Source organism: Triturus cristatus, chromosome 1_2 (assembly GCF_964204655.1).
Source record: "Triturus cristatus chromosome 1_2, aTriCri1.1, whole genome shotgun sequence".
Lineage (NCBI taxonomy): Eukaryota > Metazoa > Chordata > Amphibia > Caudata > Salamandridae > Triturus > Triturus cristatus.
The window spans coordinates 831021372-831044001 of record NC_140580.1 but is presented as its reverse complement, the minus strand read 5'-3'; the positions used below and the strand labels follow the sequence as shown (position 1 = coordinate 831044001).

The window sequence follows — 22630 nt, the reverse complement described above, 5'->3', positions numbered from 1 at the left end:
GACATCCTCCGAAAACCCAGTCGTCCTCAACCAGACATGTTACTTAAGGGCCATTGTAGTGGAAACTGCTCTGCCTAACGAGCCGGTGGTGTCACGTCCACAACGAATTGTGAACTTTGCTGCATATCTCCCATCGATGACAGTTTAGGAGAGTATAGCCCAGGCGTCCTCCAAGACCTGTGCCAGCACGTGCGCAACTATATCTCACAGTGTGGAAATAACGCCACAAAAGACATGCGGTGTACACGGACCGCCAAGCCAGGCTGGCGGAAAAGAAAATCTTCTACCCAAATGAGTCCAGCCTCTCGGATTCCCTATCCGGGGTGTGGTAGGGAAACTTATTTCAGACTGACGCTTGGACTACCAAGGTCTCAAGGGTGGGGTGCTGTGTGAGGAAGTTATGGTCCCCATGGGCGATGGCGGTAGGCAACCGTCCTAGTCCCTGTTTTGAGTTTGGACAAGGTACCCAAAAGAACGCCAGTGAGGGCATCACTGAACAGGTGTAGGGGTTTGGACGTGGAGATTCCCAGTTGCAGCACCTCTGTCAAGATGTTAGTCTTGACTGCCACCAAGGGAAGCTGAAGGCCCTACCCTTCGCACCACCATTGCATAGGAAGCTCTCTCCTCCATAGTCATGGTAGGAGGAGAAAACAGACAAGCATCTGGATAGGTATCCAGGCCACTGGTTACACCCAGATCCTCACATCAGTCCATATTCTGTTCTTCCCCATAAGTCTGGTATTCTAAAGGGTCTAGCGACCCCTCCCAGTATTCCCCTAGGTCTAGCCGAAGACAATAGGGTTCAGACTCCAATCTAGGAGGTAAGGCTCCTGTCAGCATCGGACGCCCATTCGGCGTCGGGCAAGGTCGGGGTGGTACGACCAGTGCCAGTCCGGATCCAGCAATGGATCCTTGGAGGCCCACCGGAGCTGCCGGCACGGAATCAGATCGAGTTTCCTTCGACCCCTCGGTGGGGTCGTGCCACCCAAATATGACTCAAATGGACTCACAGAACTCCTTCAGATGGGCGGGTGTCACTCTGGCTCCCGGAAAGTTGAGGAAGTATGGAGTCGGCGCAGGTTCTGAAGAACGAGTCTTAGAATGCCATCGGGCGAGGACAAGTCTGAGAATGCTTCGACTTCTTCATTTTCTTCTCCCTTGACTTACCAGAGTGTCCCGAGGACTTTGAATGAGACTATGTAGACTTCGGGCTCGGTGACTGGTCCCTTCCCCTCGACTGGATCTTCAACTTCCGCGGAGTCGCTTGCTGGGCTGCCATGAGCTTTAGGCACTGCTTCCTCAAAGCCTTCGGATGCATGGCCCAGCAATCGGAGCACGACTTCGGGTCATGGTCTCACAACAAACACCATAGACAGACAAGCTGCAGGTCCATCACTGACAACAGGACTTAAAAGGCTCTCCAAGGCATGAACCCTGTCTTGCACAATTACATTTTCGACACAACAGGAGGTAAAAACAGCAATAACAAAACGTGGAAAAAATGCAGTCAAAACTGACTGAGGGGTAGCCCTTCTCTTGGATCATTGCAGGATGGTGCAGAAGGAAAAGGGCTTACGTCAGCGCGCCTGGGTGGCTCCTATATAGATACTGTGACGTCACTTTCAGCACCAACAACAACAGGCACAGAGCCGATCAACATCACCTACTGGCGGGCAGGGACACTCCTAATGAAAAATCTTCTGGATCTAGTCTGATGCCTGGAGAAATTCAAAGGTAAGGAATCTGCGGCTAGAAGTCTCTATCTGATAGAACACTCACCATTTCCATAGAGGTATACCTAGCACTAGTTGGCTGTATTCCTAATTGTTGCTGGAAGAAATGCTGGAACTGCCAGAGATGCTGTTGAGTATGTTGAACTATTATCCCAAGAGAGTCTCTTATACAGATTATCAGCTACATTTCATAGTTCATAGAAACAAGTGTTGTGTATGAACAGCATCACTACTTTAAAATCTGAAACAATCATGCGGTCTCTAATAGATATATATAATCAACACATTCAGATCCTGGCTCCTAATGCTTTGCACATATGGACATGCTGAAGTCAGATTACCTTTATCTGGTACGTCTCCATTCATTTTCCCGTTGCTCTGGTCATCTTCATGTTCATCTAACTGCTCCAAGGCTAATTGACGCCAAGAACGCAATGATGATTTTCCAACCCAATAACCTTCATCCCTAGAGGGCGAAAAAAAGTTGGAAAGAAAAAAGAAAGATTCAGAGGTATATTCTGGTGAAGACAGGAGAGTTAAATTGGCCGGGCTTTCCTCAAAAAACTCTTGACACACATTAATCAACATCTCTTGTATCTGAGATAGCATGCTGCCTAGTTTTCCAATACATAAGAGTTTTTCTATAGTTTTGCATTGATTTTAATCAAATAACATTCAACTATTTAATTTATTATATCTAAATCAAGGCCGATCAAATACAAACTTTACCTATTCTATAAACCCTAAGGTTAATTTCATAAAGACTAGGAGTTGCAGACTTCAGACCAGATTACACCACCAGAATCTCAGCTGAACATAACATTTAGCATCATGCTGCTCATCAGAGACCAACTACACTTAAAATATAGTAGTAGAAAAAAACATGATTCAATTGATAATAGCAATCTTCCATTTGTAACAAGCTAAGTCTAACTTTTAATTTGTAACAAGCTAAGCCTAACTTTTGTAGGCTTGATTTAACCCTTTCACTGTTATGGTGTTTGAACGTCTGTTTAGTAGAGATTTAATTAAAATCTTGTTATAATGTTCTTCATCCCTTTTGCCATCCCATACAATCCATATTATTTTTCGGACGCATTTATGGAAATATATTGTTAAATTCCCACACCAGTATGTTTTATCTTTGAAAGGTAGAGGAATGAAGAGCAAAGTAAATATCTTTTCAGCTCTATTAAACATTACTCATTAGTTTGATATTCTTCTCAAATAAACAAATCCTAAAAACTAAACGGAGATATCACACTGAATGAGTGGGGCAAAATCAAATGCTCAAAATCAAAACATATGTTTTCAATAAGAAACGTATTTGACTAATTGCAAATAAACTTTGGCCAAGCCAATCGTCTCGCCTTTATAAAGAGTGTGCCGTGCTGTTGGCTTTACAAAAAACATACCGGAACAAAAAGAAATGCATATTTTATGGTATTTCAAACTCTTTGCTTTAACCTTTATTTATTGCATGGTGAGCAAAAAAACGATGGATTTAGGCCCAGATCTCTGTACTGGGGTGAATGTATGACATTGTTCTGCATTCTGTCCATCAACTGTTGTTTTTGCATTTGTCACCCCGAGTGGGAAGGGTATGCCCAGACGTGGGTCCCGTGCTCTCCATGCCACTGGAATCAAGCTATTCTGGCTGAAGAGGGGCGAAACCCCGAAACTGGTCCTAGGATGCTTGTTCCCAGCCCAGGGAGGACCTGGCTTGGCAGTTCGGGCTGGACTGTTCCCATGAGGCATAGGGTCAAGACTGATTTGCATATGGCTGGGTTCAAACTGGAACGGCTTGGGGAGCAAAAATACGATGGATTTAGGCCCAGATCTCTGTACTGAGGTGAATGTATGACATTGTTCTGCATTCTGTCCATCTACTGTTGTTTTTGCATTTGTCACCCCGAATGGGATGGGTATGTCCAGACGTGGGTCCCGTGCTCTCCATGCCACTGAAATCAAGCTATCCTGGCTGAAGAGGGGTGAAACCCCGAAACCGGTCCTAGGATGCTTGTTTCCAGTCCAGGGAGGACCTGGCTTGGCAGTTCGGGCTGGACTGTTCCCATGAGGCACAGGGTCAAGACTGATTTGCATATGGCTGGGTTTAAACTGGAACGGCATGGTGAGCAAAAATACGATGGATTTAGGCCCAGATCTCTGTACTGAGGTGAATGTATGACATTGTTCTGCATTCTGTCCATCAACTGTTGTTTTTGCATTAAACTTTATTTATGGCATGGTTAATTTTTCAAACTCTTTTCACTTAATAAATCTAAACAGAATTGACAGGGAATACTTGACAAGGCCTAATTCAGGTTCCACTGGATTTACCAACTTGGTCCTCTGTTACTACAGCAGATTTATGGGCCTCCAGAAGTGTTATTCTAAATACCCATTCTACCTTGGGTGTCAGCTAAGTGAGCGCAGCAGATGGCCCTTCCCCCTAAAGCCACAAAAATCTCTGAGAGCCAAGGCTTGTGCTTTCATGCAATATGTTGCCTGCAGGAGATATAACAAAAATAACCTGTCCAAGCTCCAGCTATACCCCAGCCGAAATATCCATGTTGCTGTGCTTTCAAGAGACAGGTTGGGAGCAATGTAGCACGGTGTAAGGGTATTTGAAGTGGAGCAGTAGGACATGAGGGAGAGAGCTAGATAAACATGCACTCTTATTAGGCGCTGAAGGAAAAAGAAAAAGTATTCACCTACGTGAGCTATGGAAGGCTGCCAACCAGTAAGCCAATCAAAAGGATCATAAAGAGGATATGCTACAAGGGACTGTCACACACAGAAGAGGAAGGCCGTCGGTCAGGTGTCAGCCGAATATGGGAGACTTTTTATTATTGTGAGAATAGACGAATACAGCACTAAGAGCATTTCAGCCGATATAATTTTGAGTGTCATACTATGGCTAGATTGACAGAATAATAGTCACCCACACATTTGTTTTTTCCATTCTTAGGAAAGAAGCGGTCTGTTGGAAAGTGGGTTATTAATAGGGGTAAATATACACCTACCAGTAGTAATAAGTCTACTAACTCAGTTTAAGGTCCAGTAAAGGTCTCAGTAAATTAGCCTCTTGCTCAACCCTAGGTAGCTGACAACAAGCAGTCAGGCCTAACTTAGGAGACAGAGGTGTAAAGCATTTAAAAACACTAATACATCAAATAAGTAAGACACTACACACAATAAAATCCCCAGACCAATTTTATAACAATAGCAAATATTTTTATTAACAAATAGACACCAACATGACAAAAATGCAATTTTGGGAACCGGAGATTTGAAGGTTTAAAGATTAACCACTATATAGTGCTTGAAATTCTAAAGCCCGACTGGGACATCTGATCGCGCTTGACCGGAACAAAGTCAAAGTTTAAGGTTGAACGCGATGGAGCCCTGGTTGGATACACTAAGCGGGAGGCCCCAGCCAAATTTTACCTTCACACTTTGAAATTTTCCTGGAGCATTTTCTTCCGATGGCCCTCGACCCTCCTCAACAGGACCGATTCGGTCAAATCCAGGAAGTCTGGAGCTCTCTGCGGACCGAACCTGAAATCCTGGCCGGGTCGCGGTTGAAGGTGGCCAGCTTGACTCTTGCTGTCGGGTCGGTCACCTTATGGAGCTTTTCCTCAAAAGTTCCCCAAAGTCTCCAAACTTCAGGAAGTGCTTATTGAAAGTCTCCCTGTGGGTTCAAAGTGTCCAAAACACAAAGACAAAGGTCTGGAATCTCCTGGATGGCTTCTGGAAAGTCTGGACCACAATTCCCACAATGCACCTGGCCAAATACTTAAAAGTCCACTGGACACACTCTAGGATGGGGACTCTTGGTGGAGATGATGCAGCTGGGATCTGGTAATCTGTAGCTGCAGGGTGTCCACTCCTTAATCCCTCTTGATGCAAGGCACAGTCTACAGGGCTGTAGTACCAAAGTGTGCAGCAGGCACAGTCATTCAGAGTGCAGGCCTTTGTGTGCAAATTCAAATACCAGCAGGACAGTCCTTTTCCTTGTAGTTTCAGACAGCAGAACTGAGAGGCTATGCACACCTCTCAAATATGTATTCTCAGCTTCTTGGCACCAAGAAGGGGAACCCCTGACCAATGGGAAGCAGGTTGCCACCCAGGGGCATGACCAATTCCTCCAAAGTGTGACATATTCGTATCCCAGAAAGCACCATTCTTCTAAAATCCATGATGGCTAAAATTTCAGGAGAGCCGTAAGAGCCAGCTAAACCAACTTCTAGTGTGGCTCATTTCTATAGCTCTCCTCCCCCTAGCACCTGCAAAGTCCTCCCTTAAGCCTGCTGTCTGGCTGGGGACAAAGAGGGCAGGCAGGTAGATCTGGAATTCCCTTCCTGTCCTTCTTTGAAGCCTCATGCTTGATGGCCTCCTCCCCTGCCCTGGAATTCCTGTGCAGCTGTAGAGCTCTCTCAACAGATAGCGTCATTCCTGTATAGTCATTTATCACCTAATCACTGACCAATCAGGGGAGACCTCCAGAAGGCTAGTGTTTGGCTTGCTGAAAGAAAAGTTTCATAACTTCTTTTCTATACCAGGTATGATAAAGTCAACTATGGCACGTTGTTGGATTTATCAATATTAAACCTTTAAAATCATTGAATTATATTTTGATTCCCTTCTTAGCAATTATTATGCATGCATAAAATATTGCAATGTTAGCCTAAGGGCTAAGTATCTACAATCATGAAAAAAATTAACTGGCCAGATTTCCCCCACCAGGGTTTATAAAACATCTTTTATAAGGGCCCCGCTTATAGTCACATGACCCCCACCCCTGGGACAACTAGGGGGGTACCCAATATGTAAATATAATGTAGATAATCACTTCAAAAGGGCCCATAGCACCAACATCCATTTTGCAGTGAATTTACTTTTAAAAGCCGTGCTGCAGAGCAGGGCTGATTTTAAAATGACCTAAGTCACTCTCAGCAGTGCACGTATGCAAGTGCAAAAAGGCTGCTGGCCTCTAAACCTTCATGCCCTATTATATGCTAGGGTCTTATAAGTAGATTCAATCCTGCTGCCTTATTATCTACCAGGGAATTAGAAGGTCAGTCATGCCAATTGTAAGAATTTACTTTTAAAGGCAGTGTGCAAGGCAAGGCTGCATTTAAAAAGACAGACAGCCACTCAGCAGTGCACACATGCAAAGTGGATAGATTCTGCTGGGCTACTAAACCTACTAGGGATGTGTAGGGTCTACCAGGCCACCGATACATAGTGTACCCTATACATGTTGTGTTTTAAACATAGCACTGGCCTGGGCCTGCCTGCAGAGCCCAAGGCACAGTCGGAGTCAGTTACCACCAGCATTATTCACCCAAAAAATGGGGGTGAACAGGGCAAAAGGTTGACTTTTTAACATGTCCCCCAATAAGAAAGGTGATGGGGAATCTAACCTACACGCAGGTAGTACTCATCAGCTAAGTGGAACAAGCATTTGCAATGCAATAGGTCTCGCATTCTCGCGAGTCTGAGCTATTGGCATTATAAATGACAATGCCTTTTATTTATGTTTGGGGTTTTTAAACATAAATAAAAGGCATTGTCATTTACAATACTAATAGCTTAAACTCCCGCAAATGCGAGACCTATTGCACTGCAATCTTGACAGATTGTAAATATCAGAGGAAGAGACCGGCCTGCGACGTCTTCAAAGTAGTGATAAATAGTGCTGTGAAGAAGATGTGTAAGTGTTGTGAATTACACAGAGTGTGAAGTGAGAGTTATATATTATCCGAGCTATAAATACTAACAATGTGCTCAACACCTTTCGCTCGGATTACACTCGCGGCTCAGGAGGAAGAGCTGGGGGGACTATTTCCTGCCTTCTCCGTGATTTGAGTGTGCAGTATGGCATTGCGTAACGTCATTGCTATCTCTGGCCTGACAAAAACACTCCAGCTGTATTAGGGCCTTGGCCTTACCTCCTGGTGCAGGGCGGGCCGTGCTTTATGGCAGGCATGGAGGGAGGGATGGTGTCGGCTGCAGCTCCGGGCTCGTACAGTGCCTCTGCTAACACTAGTGAGCGAGAGGCACTGAGGTGGTGGTGATATTGGTATTGGTGGTGGTGGTATTGATCGTGGTGGCGTTATTGGTGGTGGTGGCAGTATTTGTGGTGGTACTGGTATTGGCGGTGGTGGCACTGGTATTATATTGGTGGTGGTGGTATTGGTGGCATTGGTGGTGGCATTGGTGATATTGGTGGTGTACTGGTGGTGGTATTGGTGGTGGTATTGGTGGCGCATTGGTGGTAGTACTGGTATTGGTGGTGGTGGTATTGGTGGTGGTATACTGGTGGTGGTGGTATTGGTGGAAATGGTGGTGATATTGGTGTTGGTGGTATTGGTAGAGGTGGTATTGGTGGTGGTGGTATTGGTATTATATTGGTGGTGGTGGTATTGGTGGCATTGGTGGTGGCATTGGTGATATTGGTGGTGTACTGGTGGTGGTATTGGTGGTGGTATTGGTGGTAGTACTGGTATTGGTGGTGGTGGTATTGGTGGTGGTATACTGGTGGTGGTGGTATTGGTGGAAATGGTGGTGATATTGGTGTTGGTGGTATTGGTAGAGGTGGTATTGGTAGAGGTGGTGGTGGTATTGGTGGTGGTGGTATTGGTGTTGGTGGTATTGGTAGAGGTGGTATTGGTGATGGGGGTGGTGGTGGTGGTGGTATTGTTGGTGCTGGTGCTGGTTGTATTAGTGTTGATGGTGATGGTATTGGTGGTGGTATTGGTAGTGGTGGTATTGTTGGTGGTATTGGTATTAGTGTTGATGGTGATGGTGGTAGTACTGGTGGTGGTATTGCTGCTGGTGGTATTGGTGGTGGAATTGGTGCTGGTATTGGGGGTGATGGTATTGGTGGTAGTGATGGTATTGGTGGTTGTGGTATTAGTGACAGCATTGGTGGTATTGGTGGTTGTGGTATTGTGTTATTGGTGGTGGTATAGGTGGTAGTGCTAATGGTGGTGGTGGTATTGGTGGTGGTATTGATGGTGGCATTGGTATTGGTGGTGGTGGTGGTATTGGAGGTGGTGGTAATGGTATTGCTATTGGTGGTAGTATTGGTGGTGATTGTATTGGCTGTGATATTGGTGGTAGTGGTATTGGTAGTATTAGTGGTTGTTATGGTGGTAGTATTGGTGGTGGTAGCATTGGTGGTATTGGTGGTGGTATTGGTGGTGGTGGTATTGGTGGTGGTGGTATTGGTGGTGGTGTTAATAAAACAGGCTTCTGAAAAGAACCCGTCAGGTAGGTTTAAAGCAGATTAACAAAATGGTTACTTACCAGTAGTAGTTTTGCAGCTTGAAGAATTTTCTGGATTCACATGCTGTGCATCATTCCGCCATCTAGTGGTTGAGTCCGGAATTGTCTTTGTTTTATTTTGTCTTTTTTCATGTTTTGGTCGCTCTCGACCACCATTTGGTGCCAGGTACGTCCCCTGAGTGACGTCAGACGGTATCCTGGAGGTCGACGTGTGTGGTGGCCATCTCGGATTCTTTTTTCTGTTCTCATTCTTTTTTGTAATCCTTGAGATGGTTATTGAATAATTGATGTGGTCCTTTGCTTCCCCACCTGTTTGTTTTCTTTCCATGGGAGGCCGGGTGGGTCGCATGTGAATCCAGAAAAGTCTTCAAGCTGCAAAACTACTCCTACTGGTAAGTAACCATTTAGTTTTGCAGCGTGAATACTTTTCTGGATTCACATGCTGTGCATGAGATTATGTAGCGGTTTCTCCCTTGTCTGGGAGACTGTGGTGAAAGGAAGAACTTGCAAACAGGTGTTGAAACACCCTTTGACTAATTGGAGCTTCCTTATTCATTTGTATATCCACACAGTAATGCTTTGTAAAGGTGTGTGGTGATACCCATTTTGCTGCTGCGCAAATGGAGTCAATGGGTACATTGGCAATAAAGGCTAGTGTTGCTCCTTTCTTTCTAGTGGAGTGAGCTGTTGGTTGGTTTGTTAGTTCTTTTTTGGCATTGGCATAACACAATTGGATGGCTTGCACTATCCATCTTGCAATAGTTGCCATTGTGACAGGTGATCCTGTGTTGGTATGTGCGTAGGCGACAAACAAATGGTTGGTCTTCCTGATTTGCTCTGTTTTTTGCAAATAATACAATAAAGCCCTCCTTACATCCAGGGTATGGAGGCTTCTCTATCCTTTAATCTTTGGGTTTTTACAGAAAACCGGCAGAAGAATGTTTTGGTTTAAGTGACACTTAGATACTACTTTTGGCAAAAACTGTGGGTTAGTTTTCAAGATCACTTTATCCTTGTGGATTTGTAAGTACGGTTCTTGAATTGTTAATGCTTGCAGTTCACTTACTCTTCGTAGTGATGTTATTGCAATGAGAAATGCGGTCTTTAGAGTAATGTGTTTTAGGTCCGCTGTATGCATGGCTCGAAGGGCTTTGCCATTAGTTGAGAAAGTACCGTATTTAAGCTCCATGTGGGTACTGGAGCTGCTCTTGGTGGGGCAATTCTTTTTGCTCCTTCTAAAAATCTTTGGATTACTGGTCTTGTAAAGAAGCTTTTGCATGATTTTCCTCTTGTGCATGCCACTATGGCCGCAAGGTGCACTTTAATGATTGAGTAGTTGATGTTGCTGTCCAAAAGGTAATTAAGCTATGTAATAACTGTTTCTTGTGCGTTGATTGAACTGTGTTTCTTGTTAGCGGTGCACGATGTGGTATAACGCTTCCATTTTGCTGTATAGCATTTTCTTGTTGATGTTTCCTTGCCTCTTTTAGAATTTCCATTGTTCGCAGAGGCAGATTGAGTTGCCCAAATTCTATGTATTCAGGCGCCAAGCTGCTAGGTGTAGCATCACTGGCTCTGGGAGATCTGGCTATGTTGCACTGTTAGCAGGTCCTTTCCTGCTTTGATCTTGATCATTTCTTCCCTGGAAAGTTCTAGGAGGGTTGAGTACCATGTTTGCCTTGGCCACTGAGAAGCAATGAGAATCAAATTTGTTCCTAGGATTTTGGTTTTTGTAACACTTTTTGCATCAGGGGTATTGGTGGAAAGGCACAAGCAAATGTCTGTGACCAATTGAGTCAAAGTGCTTTTCCCTTTGATCGGTGGTGTGGAAACCTCGAGGCAAAGGACTGGCATTTTTTGTTCTGCACTTTTGCAAACAGGTCTATCACAGGTGTTCCCCAGATGTTGAACAGGTACTGAACTGTTCTCTGTTTTAACTCTCATTCGTGGGAACAGTTGTTCTGCCTGCTTAGTTGGTCCGCTGTAATATTGTCTACTCCTGCTAGATGTACGTCTGTAGGTTGATTTTTTGCATAATTGCCCATTGCCAGATTTCCTGTGCAAGTTTTTTCAGTGGAAAGGACCTTGTCCCACCCTGTTTGTTCAGATAGAACATTGTTGTTGTAGTGTCTGTTTGAATTAATATGGTTTTCCCCTGAATGTGTTTCTGGAATGCCTTGAATGCTACAAAGTTGATGTGCTTTGTGGAATCTTGTTCGTTCCATTGACCATGAGCTTTCAGCAGGTTGCAATGCGCTCCCCAACCATTGAGGGATGCATCCGTGATGACTGTCACAGATGGAGTTGGGTCCTTGAAAGGTCTCCCCTGTGCTATGTTTTTGGATGCCCACCATTGTATCTCTGCTTGCACCCTTTGCGTAACAACCACTAGATCCTCCCAACTTCCTGTGGCTTGAGACCAGCTGTTGGTCAGTCATTCTTGAAATGGGCGCATGTGTAGGCAAGCGTGAGGAATAAGAGGGATACATGATGCCATCATGCCCATTCGTTTCATGACATTCCTCACTGTCAGAGACTGATCCCTCTGGTAGAGGGTTGTTTCTTGATGGATTGCTTGTATCCTGGCTTCTGTGGGGTATGCCTTCGCTTTCACTGTATTTAATCTTGCTCCCAGGAAGGTTTTTTCTCTTTCTGGTGTTATTGACAAATTTTTGTGGTTTTTTGAGAAACCTAGTGTTTGTAGCATTTTGATTGTTTTTTTAATATAATGTTACATGTTTGTTAGGAATGCCCCCTTATGAGCCAGTCGTCTAGATAGGGGTAGATGTGGATCTTTTGTCTTCTCAGGTGTGCCACCTCCGCGGCTAGACATTTTGTGAACACCTGTGGTGCTGAATTTATTCCGAGCTGAAGTACTTTGAATTGGTAGTGTGTTCTGTTGTGCAGGAATCGTAGGTACTTGCTGTGTTTTTTGTTCATGGGAATATGTAAGTAGGCGTATTTGGGGTCTATTGTTGCAAAGTAATCCCCTTTTTGAAATCCCCCTTTTGAATTTGTGGTATTATTTCTTGGAGGGTACACATTTTGAGATGTTGTGTTAGTATGAACTAGTTGGTGAATCTTAAGTCCATTGGTCTTAGAGTTTGATCCTGTTTGGGTATTAGGAAGTATGGGGAATAGATTCCTGTGAACCATTCTTGTTTCAGTACCTTTTCTATTGCCTGTTTTAGGCATAGTTCCTTTATCTCTGCGTTTAGCAGTGTTTGTTCTGATCTCATTAATTTTCTTTCTTTTGGCGGGTTTGCAGGTGGTATTTAATTAGCTCCATGCAATACCCGTATTTTACCAAATTTAAAATCCAATTGTCTGTTATCCTTTCCCATTGTCTGTGGAATAAGGATATCCTTCCCCACACTGGTGTTTTGTGTGGGTCTCTTTTTGTGATTAAATTAGTTTGAGCCATTGCCTCTTCCTCTAGAGGATTGGCCTCTTCCTTGGCCAATGCCTCTTCTTCGAAAGGGCTGCTTCTGTTGTTGCTGCCAACCTTGGTAGCTTCACTGTTGACCCATATGTTGACCTGGGTTCTGCCCTCGAGTTTGTTGTGCCATCTGTTGTCCTTGGCCAAAGGAGCCCCTACCTGTGGGCTTCCTATTATTGAATCCCCCTCTTTTAAATGTACCTCTTTACTGCAGGGCCCCCATTGCCCTTGCTGTTTTGTTCTTCTTCTTTATTTGCTGAAGGGATTCATCAACCTCTTTGCCAAACAGAGCTTCTCCATTGAATGGTCTGTTGATGATGGAGGTCTAAACTTCCTGTTTAAAGCTGGAAATTCTGAGCCAGGCATATCTTCTTAGGATGGTTCCTGAGCACATCTGCCTACTAGCAGTGTCTGCTGCATCTAAAGCTGACTTTAGACAGGCGTTTGCCATGTTTTTCCCCTCCTGAACAATAGATTTTGCCTCTCTCTGTCCTCCACAGGGAGTTTGTTCAACAACTCCTCTATGTCATCCCACTGTAGGTGGCCATATCTATTCAGTAGGGCACTTGAGTTTTCAATACGCCACTGTGTACCTGCCTCCTTTTCCATCCTTCTCCCCGCCATATCCATCCTCTTACTTTCTTTTTCTGGTGGAGGCCAGGTGTTGGAGACTGTATTTGCTCTTCTCCTGGCAGTGGTGACAATAATTGAGTCAGGTATTGTACTTCCCCTGAATATATTTAGGGTCTTTTGAGGAGGGTTTATACTTTTTCTCCACTCTGGGGGTTACCCCTTTGCTTGAGGCTGGTTCTTTGAAGGCTTCTTTGCCTTGATCTAGAATACTGGGCAGCATTGAAAGGTATTTTGTTGCTGGTGCCAGGGTTTCTAGTAAGAAGCATGTGTCCCGTTTTTCTTCCTCTAAGGGTACACCAAATTGATTTGCTGCCCTTTTAATAATGTCAATATAGAAAGCAATGTCATCTGAAGATGAAGCTTTCAAGGGATAACTGCAAATCTTTTGCTCTGGGCTCTCGTTGTCGAGGTCGTTCCACTAATCCTCGAAATTTTCAGTGTTTTCCTCCTCTTCAGGTATGTCTCCGTATTCCTCAGGTTCTTCGCCTCGAGGTTCTGGTGTTGGAGGGGAGTCGAAGATACCTCCTTCCTCTCCTTTGGCGTCTTCTGCCTCTTCGGCGTCAACGTTCTCTGTTTCGGTAGCTGGTGCCTTTGGGATTCGAAAATCCTTCAGTGAGACATCAAAGTCCTTCTTCTTTTGTAGGAGAGCTGTCATTTCCTCCTCGTGTCTTCTCCTTTTCTTTTTGACCTCAAGGGCGCTCTCGGCGTTGGTGGCCAGAGATTTTCTTTTCTTCCTGAGATCGACGTTAGACTTTGACGGTGTAATGCCCTTTTTTGCGGATTTGGTGTCGACCCTTTGTTTCGGCGTCTTCGGCGATTTTCCCTCCTCGGTAACTTTCAGTTGGGTTCCGTGGGGTTCTTTCAATCGCGGCTGACCTTCAATCGCTTTTTTGCTCGGCATCGGGACTGCCTTGTGTGGTTTATGTTCGTGGCCCTTAGGTTCCGATAGATCTTTATGATGTCTTACCTTCTTCGTCTTCTTTTTCGGATCCTTCGTCTTCTTCGCTGCATGGATTTTTTCGGAGTCCCCTTGTAGGACCTCGACGTCCGATCCCTCGTGTGTCGACTCCGCTGGTGCTCCATGTACTTCCTCGTCGCTAGAGAAACCCAGGTCTTTCAGGGAGGTTTTCTTCATTGTCTGCGACATTGTGGCATAGTGGGCCTGTCTTTTATTTTGGCGAGTCCTCAGCGTCTTCGGCAGGGACGCTGCGCAGGCCTCACAGTTCTTGTCCTGGTGGTCCTCAAGCAGGCAGAGGCTGCAGACGTTGTGTGGGTCGCGTTGAGCGTACTTGTGGTGGCAAACGGGGCAGAAATTGAAGGGAGTTTTCTCCATGGCCCCTACCTCGCCATTTGTGGACCGGAGTTGTCCTCTGGTCCTGCCTTCAGTTACGACGTCGATAAACGATATTTCTTCAATAATCTTCTCCTTTATCGATGTTTTTTGGGAAAATTCAAAAGTTTCTTCGGAGCTTCCGGTCTTGCTTCCAGACCCAACGGTGGAAAAAAGAATCTGAAGATGGCCACCACACACGTCGACCTCCAGGATACCGTCTGATGTCACTCAGGGGACGTACATGGCACCAAATGGTGGTCGACTGCAACCAAAACAAGACAAGAACAAAAAAACAAAGACAATTCCGAACCCAACCGCTAGATGGTGGAATGATGGACAGCATGTGAATCCAGAAAAGGATTCACGCAGCAAAACACAGATGTGCTGTTGTCAGCTTCAGCCCATTAGCACAGGATTATGTGCTACCTGGAATTCAAATGACTTAATTCGCTAATCATTTCTAAATCCATTTTGCTTGGGGAAGGGTTGGGGTTGAAACAGACACAAGATAATGCTGGGTTAAAGTGACTGAAAGCGGGCACCCATGTTAAGCTGGCGGCCCTGCTGCTTAAAAAAACACAAGCGGTTTCAGCTGAAGCAGCGCATGTCCGGCCTGCTGTAAGAGAAACTCAATAAAGTAAATAGTGCTTTCAGACTAAATAACAGGTCCCGTGTAACAACTGAAGTAAAGGGGCCAGTAGCCATGGGAGGTTACAAATGAAGACAAGGACGTCCTAAGGAGGGGCTAATAAGCCTATTAACGAATCCGAAGGCAGCATTTACAAAAGACAATGACACAAGCCACTGAAAATATATGCGGAGAATGGGCGCAGCTTCTCTCCCATACTCTACTACTGCAGTCTCGCAGAGCGAGCAGTGCATGCAGGCTGCCGCTAGGCTCGACCTAAAAATCAGTATAGTCCATCCGCATTGACATGGACATCCCCAGGTCGGTGTTCCACTGTGAAGTCCACCATTGGTAGGGAAATGGAACACCTTAACAGCTTGGGATTCTGCCCGCTCATCTGCATAAGCTACCATGCACAAAAGTGAGTACCAAACAGGTATGGTCTCAGCTTCTTCAGGGACCAAACCACATCAAAGGCCTACCTCTCAATGGCACTCCATCTTTGTTCTCTGGGGAGAAGTCGCCTGTTAATAAAAGCAACTGGATGATCAAGGCCCTCCTCACCTGTGTCACCACTGCCTCAATCCCTGGTTCTGAAGCATCTGTCTGAACCACAAATTCCTTTGTGTATTCAGGGGCCAGTAACACTGGAGCTGAACACAGTCTCTTTCAAACTGTCAAAAGCCATCTGACACTCTGGAAACCACATCAATTTCTTTGGCCTCTTAATCGAAGCGAGTCCAGTCAGGGGAGCCACAATGGGCTCATAATTCTGACATCTAGCACATATTCAAGCACATTACCCTTTGCTTCCTTGAGAGGTTTCTCAATAGACTCTCGCAGGCACAATGGCCCCCTCACACGGTGTCCAAACAACAGCTCAAAATGACTGAAACCAACTCCCTTTTGTGGGACTTCCTTGTAGGCAAATAGTAGACATGGGAGGAGAACATCCAATCTCCTCCTGAGTTTGTCAGACAACACATTGATCATGCCCTTCAGGGTCTTATTGGACCTCTCCACCAGACCATTATTCTGAGGGTGATATCGGGTGGTGAACTTGTAGTTAACACCACATTCATCCCACATCACTTTCAGATAGCTGGACATGAAGTTTGTGGCCCTATCTGAAACAACGTCTATTGGGAAGCCCACTCTGGGGAACACACCAAGTAGGGCCCTAGCGGCTGCGGCTCATCAACTGTCCTGAGGGGTATTGCCTCAGGGTATCTTGTGGCATGGTTCACTACCACTAAGATACAGTTGGGTGTTTCTAGGATACCAACAATGCCCATCCGAGCCCTCTCAAAGCGAGTCCCAACAACTGGCAGTGGTATTAAAGGAGCCTTTGACTTGCTCCCCTGCCTTGCTACTGGCCTGACCGGTGACACAGGAGCTACAGAACACCTTTACTTTTTCAGACATATGGGGCCAATAGAAATGGTTCATTGTCAGGGCTCCTAGGGGCGCTTGGACAATAGTGGGTACAGTGTTGGGCAGAAGTTATGGGTCAGGAAGAAGAATGCGGGCCAGAGGCAATGGCTGGACCAGGCTGAATCAGAAATGGAACCGAAGAAAGGCCGCCGCTTTCTAATCAATGCAGCGGTCTAGTTTATTTATTCCCCACAGGTGTTCAGAGGCAGCTTGAGGCGCGCGCGCTGGAGCCAACGCGCACTTCACTGAGGAAGTTTCAGAGCACGCAGGTTAATTCTTAGGCTCCTCAGATTTAGTCAGAGCAACCTTGTCGGGTTTCGCCCGGTTTCTCGTCCGCTACCTCAGTCGGAAGTAGTCAGAAGCAGTCTAAGTTTGTAGCAAGGTTGAGAAGGAGAAGTTTGCTGAGGTAATAGTTTGTGGCGCCTCTTCCCAATTTCTCGGCTTCAGCTGGTGAAAGCAACTCGTCGATGGATACCTAGCGCTACCAGAACCTGAAGGAAGAAAGAAGTCATAAGCTAAGTCACAAAGAAAATTATAGAATTACTCTGAATGAAATGTAAAATAAAATGTATATAGTTAGAGACAAGACAGTACTTACCAGAAAAAATCTAGATTAATGGCAAAATCCTGCTAAGAAGGAAAAGGTCGTCAAAAGGGAATTCCAGAACAGTTAAGAAAAGTCGTTAGAAAATAGATACTATTAAGAAGAGTCCTTACAAAGATAAAGGCATACACACTCAAGTAAGTGAATTAGATTACCTAAAGTGTAAGAGAGTTTCAAGGGGTAAATAGGAAATAAATATATTAAGCGATATCTTGTTGACAGGTAAATTCCAGAGGTGCCTTTTCAAGAAAAGGAAAGAACAGAAAGAGAGATAGAAACAAGAATGATAGAAGAGGGGCACAGTGCTTGGAGCTAAGGGTAGGTAAAGAACAAGGGAGCGGAATAGAATATAGAGTTCAGCTAAGTGTGAGAAATAATAACTTAATGCTTGGTTTCTAGATTCTCTCAGTTGACACTGTTCCTGTGCAAGATACTGAAAGAATACTCTTGAACCCTTGACAGAGTGAAGTGCCCACGTTTAAAAACTTGCACCTGAGCAGAGATGGCTGAAGGAATAAATTTGCAAACCTTAGGAACAGTTTTAGAGACAATACAGAAGGAGTTGGTGGCAGTAAGGGAGGAAAATCAGAGTCTTAGACAGGAGGTGGTCAACTCTAGGAAGGAGACAGCAGAAGTAGCTCAGAGGTTAAGACAGCCATTTAGTACAGGACGAGAAACCGGAGACCCTCCTATTGAAGGTCCAAGTAGAATAGCAACACAAGTAATTCATTCTCTGTCCCCAGTCATACCGTTAGCTTCCCCAGAGCGATTCAGCGGAGACACACAAAAAGCGCAGATATTCATCACTCAGTGCTCACTACACTTCATGTGCCGCCCTTCGATTTTCCCAGATGCACAGTCAAGAGTAGCCTTCGTGTTGTCATACTTAAGCAGAGACGCGGCGTCCTGGTCAATGCCCTTGGTCTCCCGTGATGACCCCCTACTGCATAATTACGAAGCATTCAAACAAGAATTTCTTCGGATCTTTGACAGACGGAGAATCTCTCAAGCGGTAGATAACGAATTACTTGACTTAAGGCAAGGAAACCGAGATCTCGTGGCATACTTGGCACAATTTAACAAACTAGTGGTGGAGACTGACTGGCCAGAGAGTAAAAGAGCAGCAGTCTTCTATAGAGGGCAAAAAGACGAACTCAAAGATGTGTTGGCGCAAATTCCAAATCGACCCACCCAAATCTCAGAGCTGGTAGATCTGGTCTTAGAAATAGACTTCCGCCAAGGAGAGAGAAAAGGAGAAAAGAGAAGAGATTTTAAACCAATAGTTCCAAGATTTGACAGGGCTCGGTCAGAAGGAGTCAAGTTTGCGGACGGACAAGTGGTGTCAGAACCGATGCAAATAGGAACTATAAGGGGTCCTTTGACCAAGGAGGAGAAAGAAAAGAGAAGGACAGGCAATTTATGCATGTACTGCGGCTCCAGTGGACATTTCGTTAGGGGGTGTCCAAAGAAACCAAAGACTTCTTTCAAGCCGAAGGAAAACTTGCAGCACCACCAGTAGCGGGAGTTGGACCGGTGGATGCTAATCAAAAATCAACTCCAACTGAACATCAAGTAGCAAATACCCTGCAGTCATCGGCCCCACACTTGATTTTGTCAATGGTAATTAAGTTTCGGCAAGTAACATTGACCGAGGTTTCAGTAATGATAGATTCCGGAGCTACTGGAAACTTTTGCGACTTAAAATTTGCAACCAAGGTAGGGTTACGAGCAATATTGAAATCTAGGAGCGAACCCGTCCGGGCGGTGGACGGAACAAATCTTTCCTCCGGACCCATAGTGAGCCATACAGAGCAAGTACAGCTGATTTCCAGTGACGGACACCAAGAAGTGATCCAATTCAATTTAATTGACGCACCCCAGTTTCAACTCATCTTAGGCCTACCCTGGCTTACTGAACACAACCCAACAATTAATTGGATCTCCAGGACAATAGTAATGGATTCAGAGTATTGTAAGAAGAATTGTTTTGAAGCAAAAGAAAAAACCAATGGGTGTAATCCAGCTCATTCTTTGTGTATGACTGCAGAATCTGTTTGCGTCATCAATTCTCAAGAAATTCCACAAGAGTATCGAGATTTTGAGGATGTGTTCAATGAAACGGAAGCAGAACAATTGCCACCACATCGGGTGTATGATTGCAAGATAGACCTGGAACCGGGCTCAAATCTGCCTTGCAGTCGAGTTTATGCCTTAACAGAAAAAGAACATCGTCATTTAAAAGAATACTTAGACAAATATCTGGCAAATGGTTTCATCAGGCCATCGCAATCTCCAGTGTCTTCGCCTCTATTCTTCGTGCCGAAGAAGGAAGGTGATTTGAGAACTTGTATCGATTATCGCGCAATTAACAGAATCACCAAGAAAAATCGGTACCCGCTTCCACTTATTTCCGTCCTTTTGGATCAGGTGAAAGGAGCACAGATATATACAAAACTCGACCTTAGAGGGGCTTACCATCTTGTCCGAATGCGAGAAGGAGATGAATGGAAGACAGCTTTCAGAACAAGATTTGGGCTATTTGAATACCAAGTTATGCCGTATGGTCTCTGCAACGCTCCAGCAGCTTTCCAACATTTTATTAATGACATCCTCCATGAATACATTGATCAGTGTGCAATAGTCTACATTGACGATATTCTGATTTATTCATCTGACAAGAATAAGCATCGAGGAGAAGTGAGAGGCGTTTTACAGAAGCTCCGAGAAAATAAGCTGTTTGTGAAACTAGAAAAATGTGTGTTCAACGTTTCCCAGGTGGAGTTTTTGGACGAACGGAAAATCAAGGCAGTGGTCGACTGGAAGTCCCCCGAAAGTGTTAAGGAGGTTCAGAGCTTTATAAGGTTCGCAAATTTCTACAGAAGGTTCATAAGTGAATTCTCACGGAAAATACTTCCTCTAACAAAACTACTCAGGAAGGGAGTTCGCTTTGATTGGACAGAAGAAACCGAAGAAGCTTTTAAATCTCTGAAGAAAGACTTTACCACTGCTCCAATACTTTTACATGCAGATCCCTCGGAACCATTTTATGTTGAGACTGATGCCTCCGATTTAGCAGTTGGGGGAGTGCTATCTCAACGACACAAGGAAACAAGTCAGCTGCATCCAGTAGCTTACAGATCGAGAAAACTAACGCCAGCTGAAGTAAATTACACTATAACGGAAAAAGAGTTATTGGCCATTAAAGACGCCTTTAAAGAGTGGCGACACTACCTCATGGGAGCTCAGCATATCGTGACAGTTTTCACGGATCATCAAAATTTAAAATTTCTAAAATCAGCTAAGACACTAACACCAAGACAACTTAGATGGTCATTGTACTTTGCCGATTATGACTTTGTAATCACCTACAGACCTGGGGCACAGAATGGGAAAGCAGATGCCTTGTCCAGACTAGGAACCAATAACCAAAAAAGTAACACGGAAAATCAAGCCATAATTCCAAGTACCAGAATCATAGGCGCCACCACCTCAACTGACCTGAAGAAACAAATAATCGAAATCATGAGTCCAGAAGAAATGCAAGGTTGGGCCGAAGAGGGCGCTGGAAGGGAAATCCAACATCAGTTGCCATATTTTAAAGGAGCTTTGTATTTGCCTACCAAAGAGTTACAAGATCAAGCGCTGTACGAATGCCATGATGCTCTTTTAGCTGGGCACAAAGGAGAAGCTAAAACCGAAGAATTAATTAAAAGACTTTATTGGTGGCCTCAAATGACCAGGGACGTGGAGCAGTATGTCAAGACCTGTGAAATCTGTGCTCAGGGAAAATCAGAACGGCAGGCTCCTAAGGGATTGTTACAACCTTTGCCTACACCACCCTTTCCATGGCATACAGTTACGTTAGACCTCATTGTAGATTTACCCCTTAGTCAAGGTTACAACACCATCCTAGTGGTGGTGGATACATTTTCTAAAATGGCACATTTTAGGGCTCTAAAAGGGGTTCCCACAGCTAAGCAACTTGCCAGACACTTCAGTACACAAATTGTGAAGATTCACGGAATTCCGAAGATTGTCATTTCAGATAGGGGTACACAGTTCGTATCCCATTTTTGGAAGGCTTTTCTGGAAGGTCTGGGAATCGAAGCTAGGTATTCAACCAGTTATCACCCAGAGACAGATGGGCAAACAGAGAGGGTGAACCAAGAATTAGAGCAGTACCTAAGGTTGTATCTTTTGAAACAAGATGGAGAGTGGGCAGATTATTTATGGGCAGCTGAGTTTGCACACAACAATGCCAGGAATGTTTCCACAGGCTATTCCCCATTTTACTTGAACTATGGCCGACACCCAAATTTCACCATAGGGCAGACTGATGTTCTAGTCCCAGCAGTGAAAGACCTAGTATCTCATTTGAAACAAGTCCATCAGACGGTCATACAAAACTTAGAACAGGCTAAGAAAAAATACAAGACCTATGCAGATAAAAAAAGACGAGAGGGTCCCCCCTTAGAGGCAGGAGATTGTGTTTGGTTAAGTACAAAAAACCTAAGGTTAAAAGGTAACAAGAAATTTCAACCAAGTTTCATAGGGCCCTATCGAATAGAAGAAAAGATGTCTCCGGTTACTTATCGGTTAAAACTACCCACCAAATTGAAGGTTCATCCAGTGTTTCACGTATCATTGTTGAAAAAGGCACCACTAGAACTGCGAAAAAACTTGCCTCCGAAACCCATTCCATTAGAATCTGGAACAGAATTTGAAGTCAAGGAGATTTTAGACTCGAAGGAGGTAAAGGGCAAATTGTACTACTTGGTGGACTGGAAGGGCTATGGGCCAGAGGAGCGATCTTGGGAATTGGAGTCCGATGTGCATGCTCCGAGATTAGTAAAATCCTTTCATCAAAGATTTCCTACAAAGCCACGATTGAGAGGACCTCCTTTGTTGGGGGGTACTGTCAGGGCTCCTAGGGGCGCTTGGACAATAGCAGGTACAGTGTTGGGCAGAAGTTATGGGTCAGGAAGAAGAATGCGGGCCAGAGGCAATGGCTGGACCAGGCTGAATCAGAAATGGAACCGAAGAAAGGCCGCCGCTTTCTAATCAACGCAGCGGTCTAGTTTATTTATTCCCCACAGGTGTTCAGAGGCAGCTTGAGGCGCGCGCGCTGGAGCCAACGCGCACTTCACTGAGGAAGTTTCAGAGCACGCAGGTTAATTCTTAGGCTCCTCAGATTTAGTCAGAGAGCAACCTCATCGGGTTTCGCCCGGTTTCTCGTCCGCTACCTCCGTCGGAAGTAGTCAGAAGCAGTCTAAGTTTGTAGCAAGGTTGAGAAGGAGAAGTTTGCTGAGGTAACAGTTTGTGGCGCCTCTTCCCAATTTCTCGGCTTCAGCTGGTGAAAGCAACTCGTCGATGGATACCTAGCGCTACCAGAACCTGAAGGAAGAAAGAAGTCATAAGCTAAGTCACAAAGAAAATTATAGAATTACTCTGAATGAAATGTAAAATAAAATGTTGTATATAGTTAGAGACAAGACAGTACTTACCAGAAAAAATCTAGATTAATGGCAAA

General features: G+C 44.8%; 1 protein-coding gene across 2 annotated transcripts in view; it reads right to left on the bottom strand.

The window, feature by feature from the left end:
* Nucleotides 1-22630, bottom strand: part of USP48 (ubiquitin specific peptidase 48) — a 782973-nt gene that overhangs the window by 364163 nt on the left and 396180 nt on the right. For both annotated transcript variants that reach the window (XM_085608904.1, XM_085608905.1), the window contains exon 14: nt 2075-2199. In XM_085608904.1, the coding sequence (XP_085465030.1) occupies nt 2075-2199 (125 nt within the window). The remainder of the gene's footprint in view (nt 1-2074; nt 2200-22630) is intronic.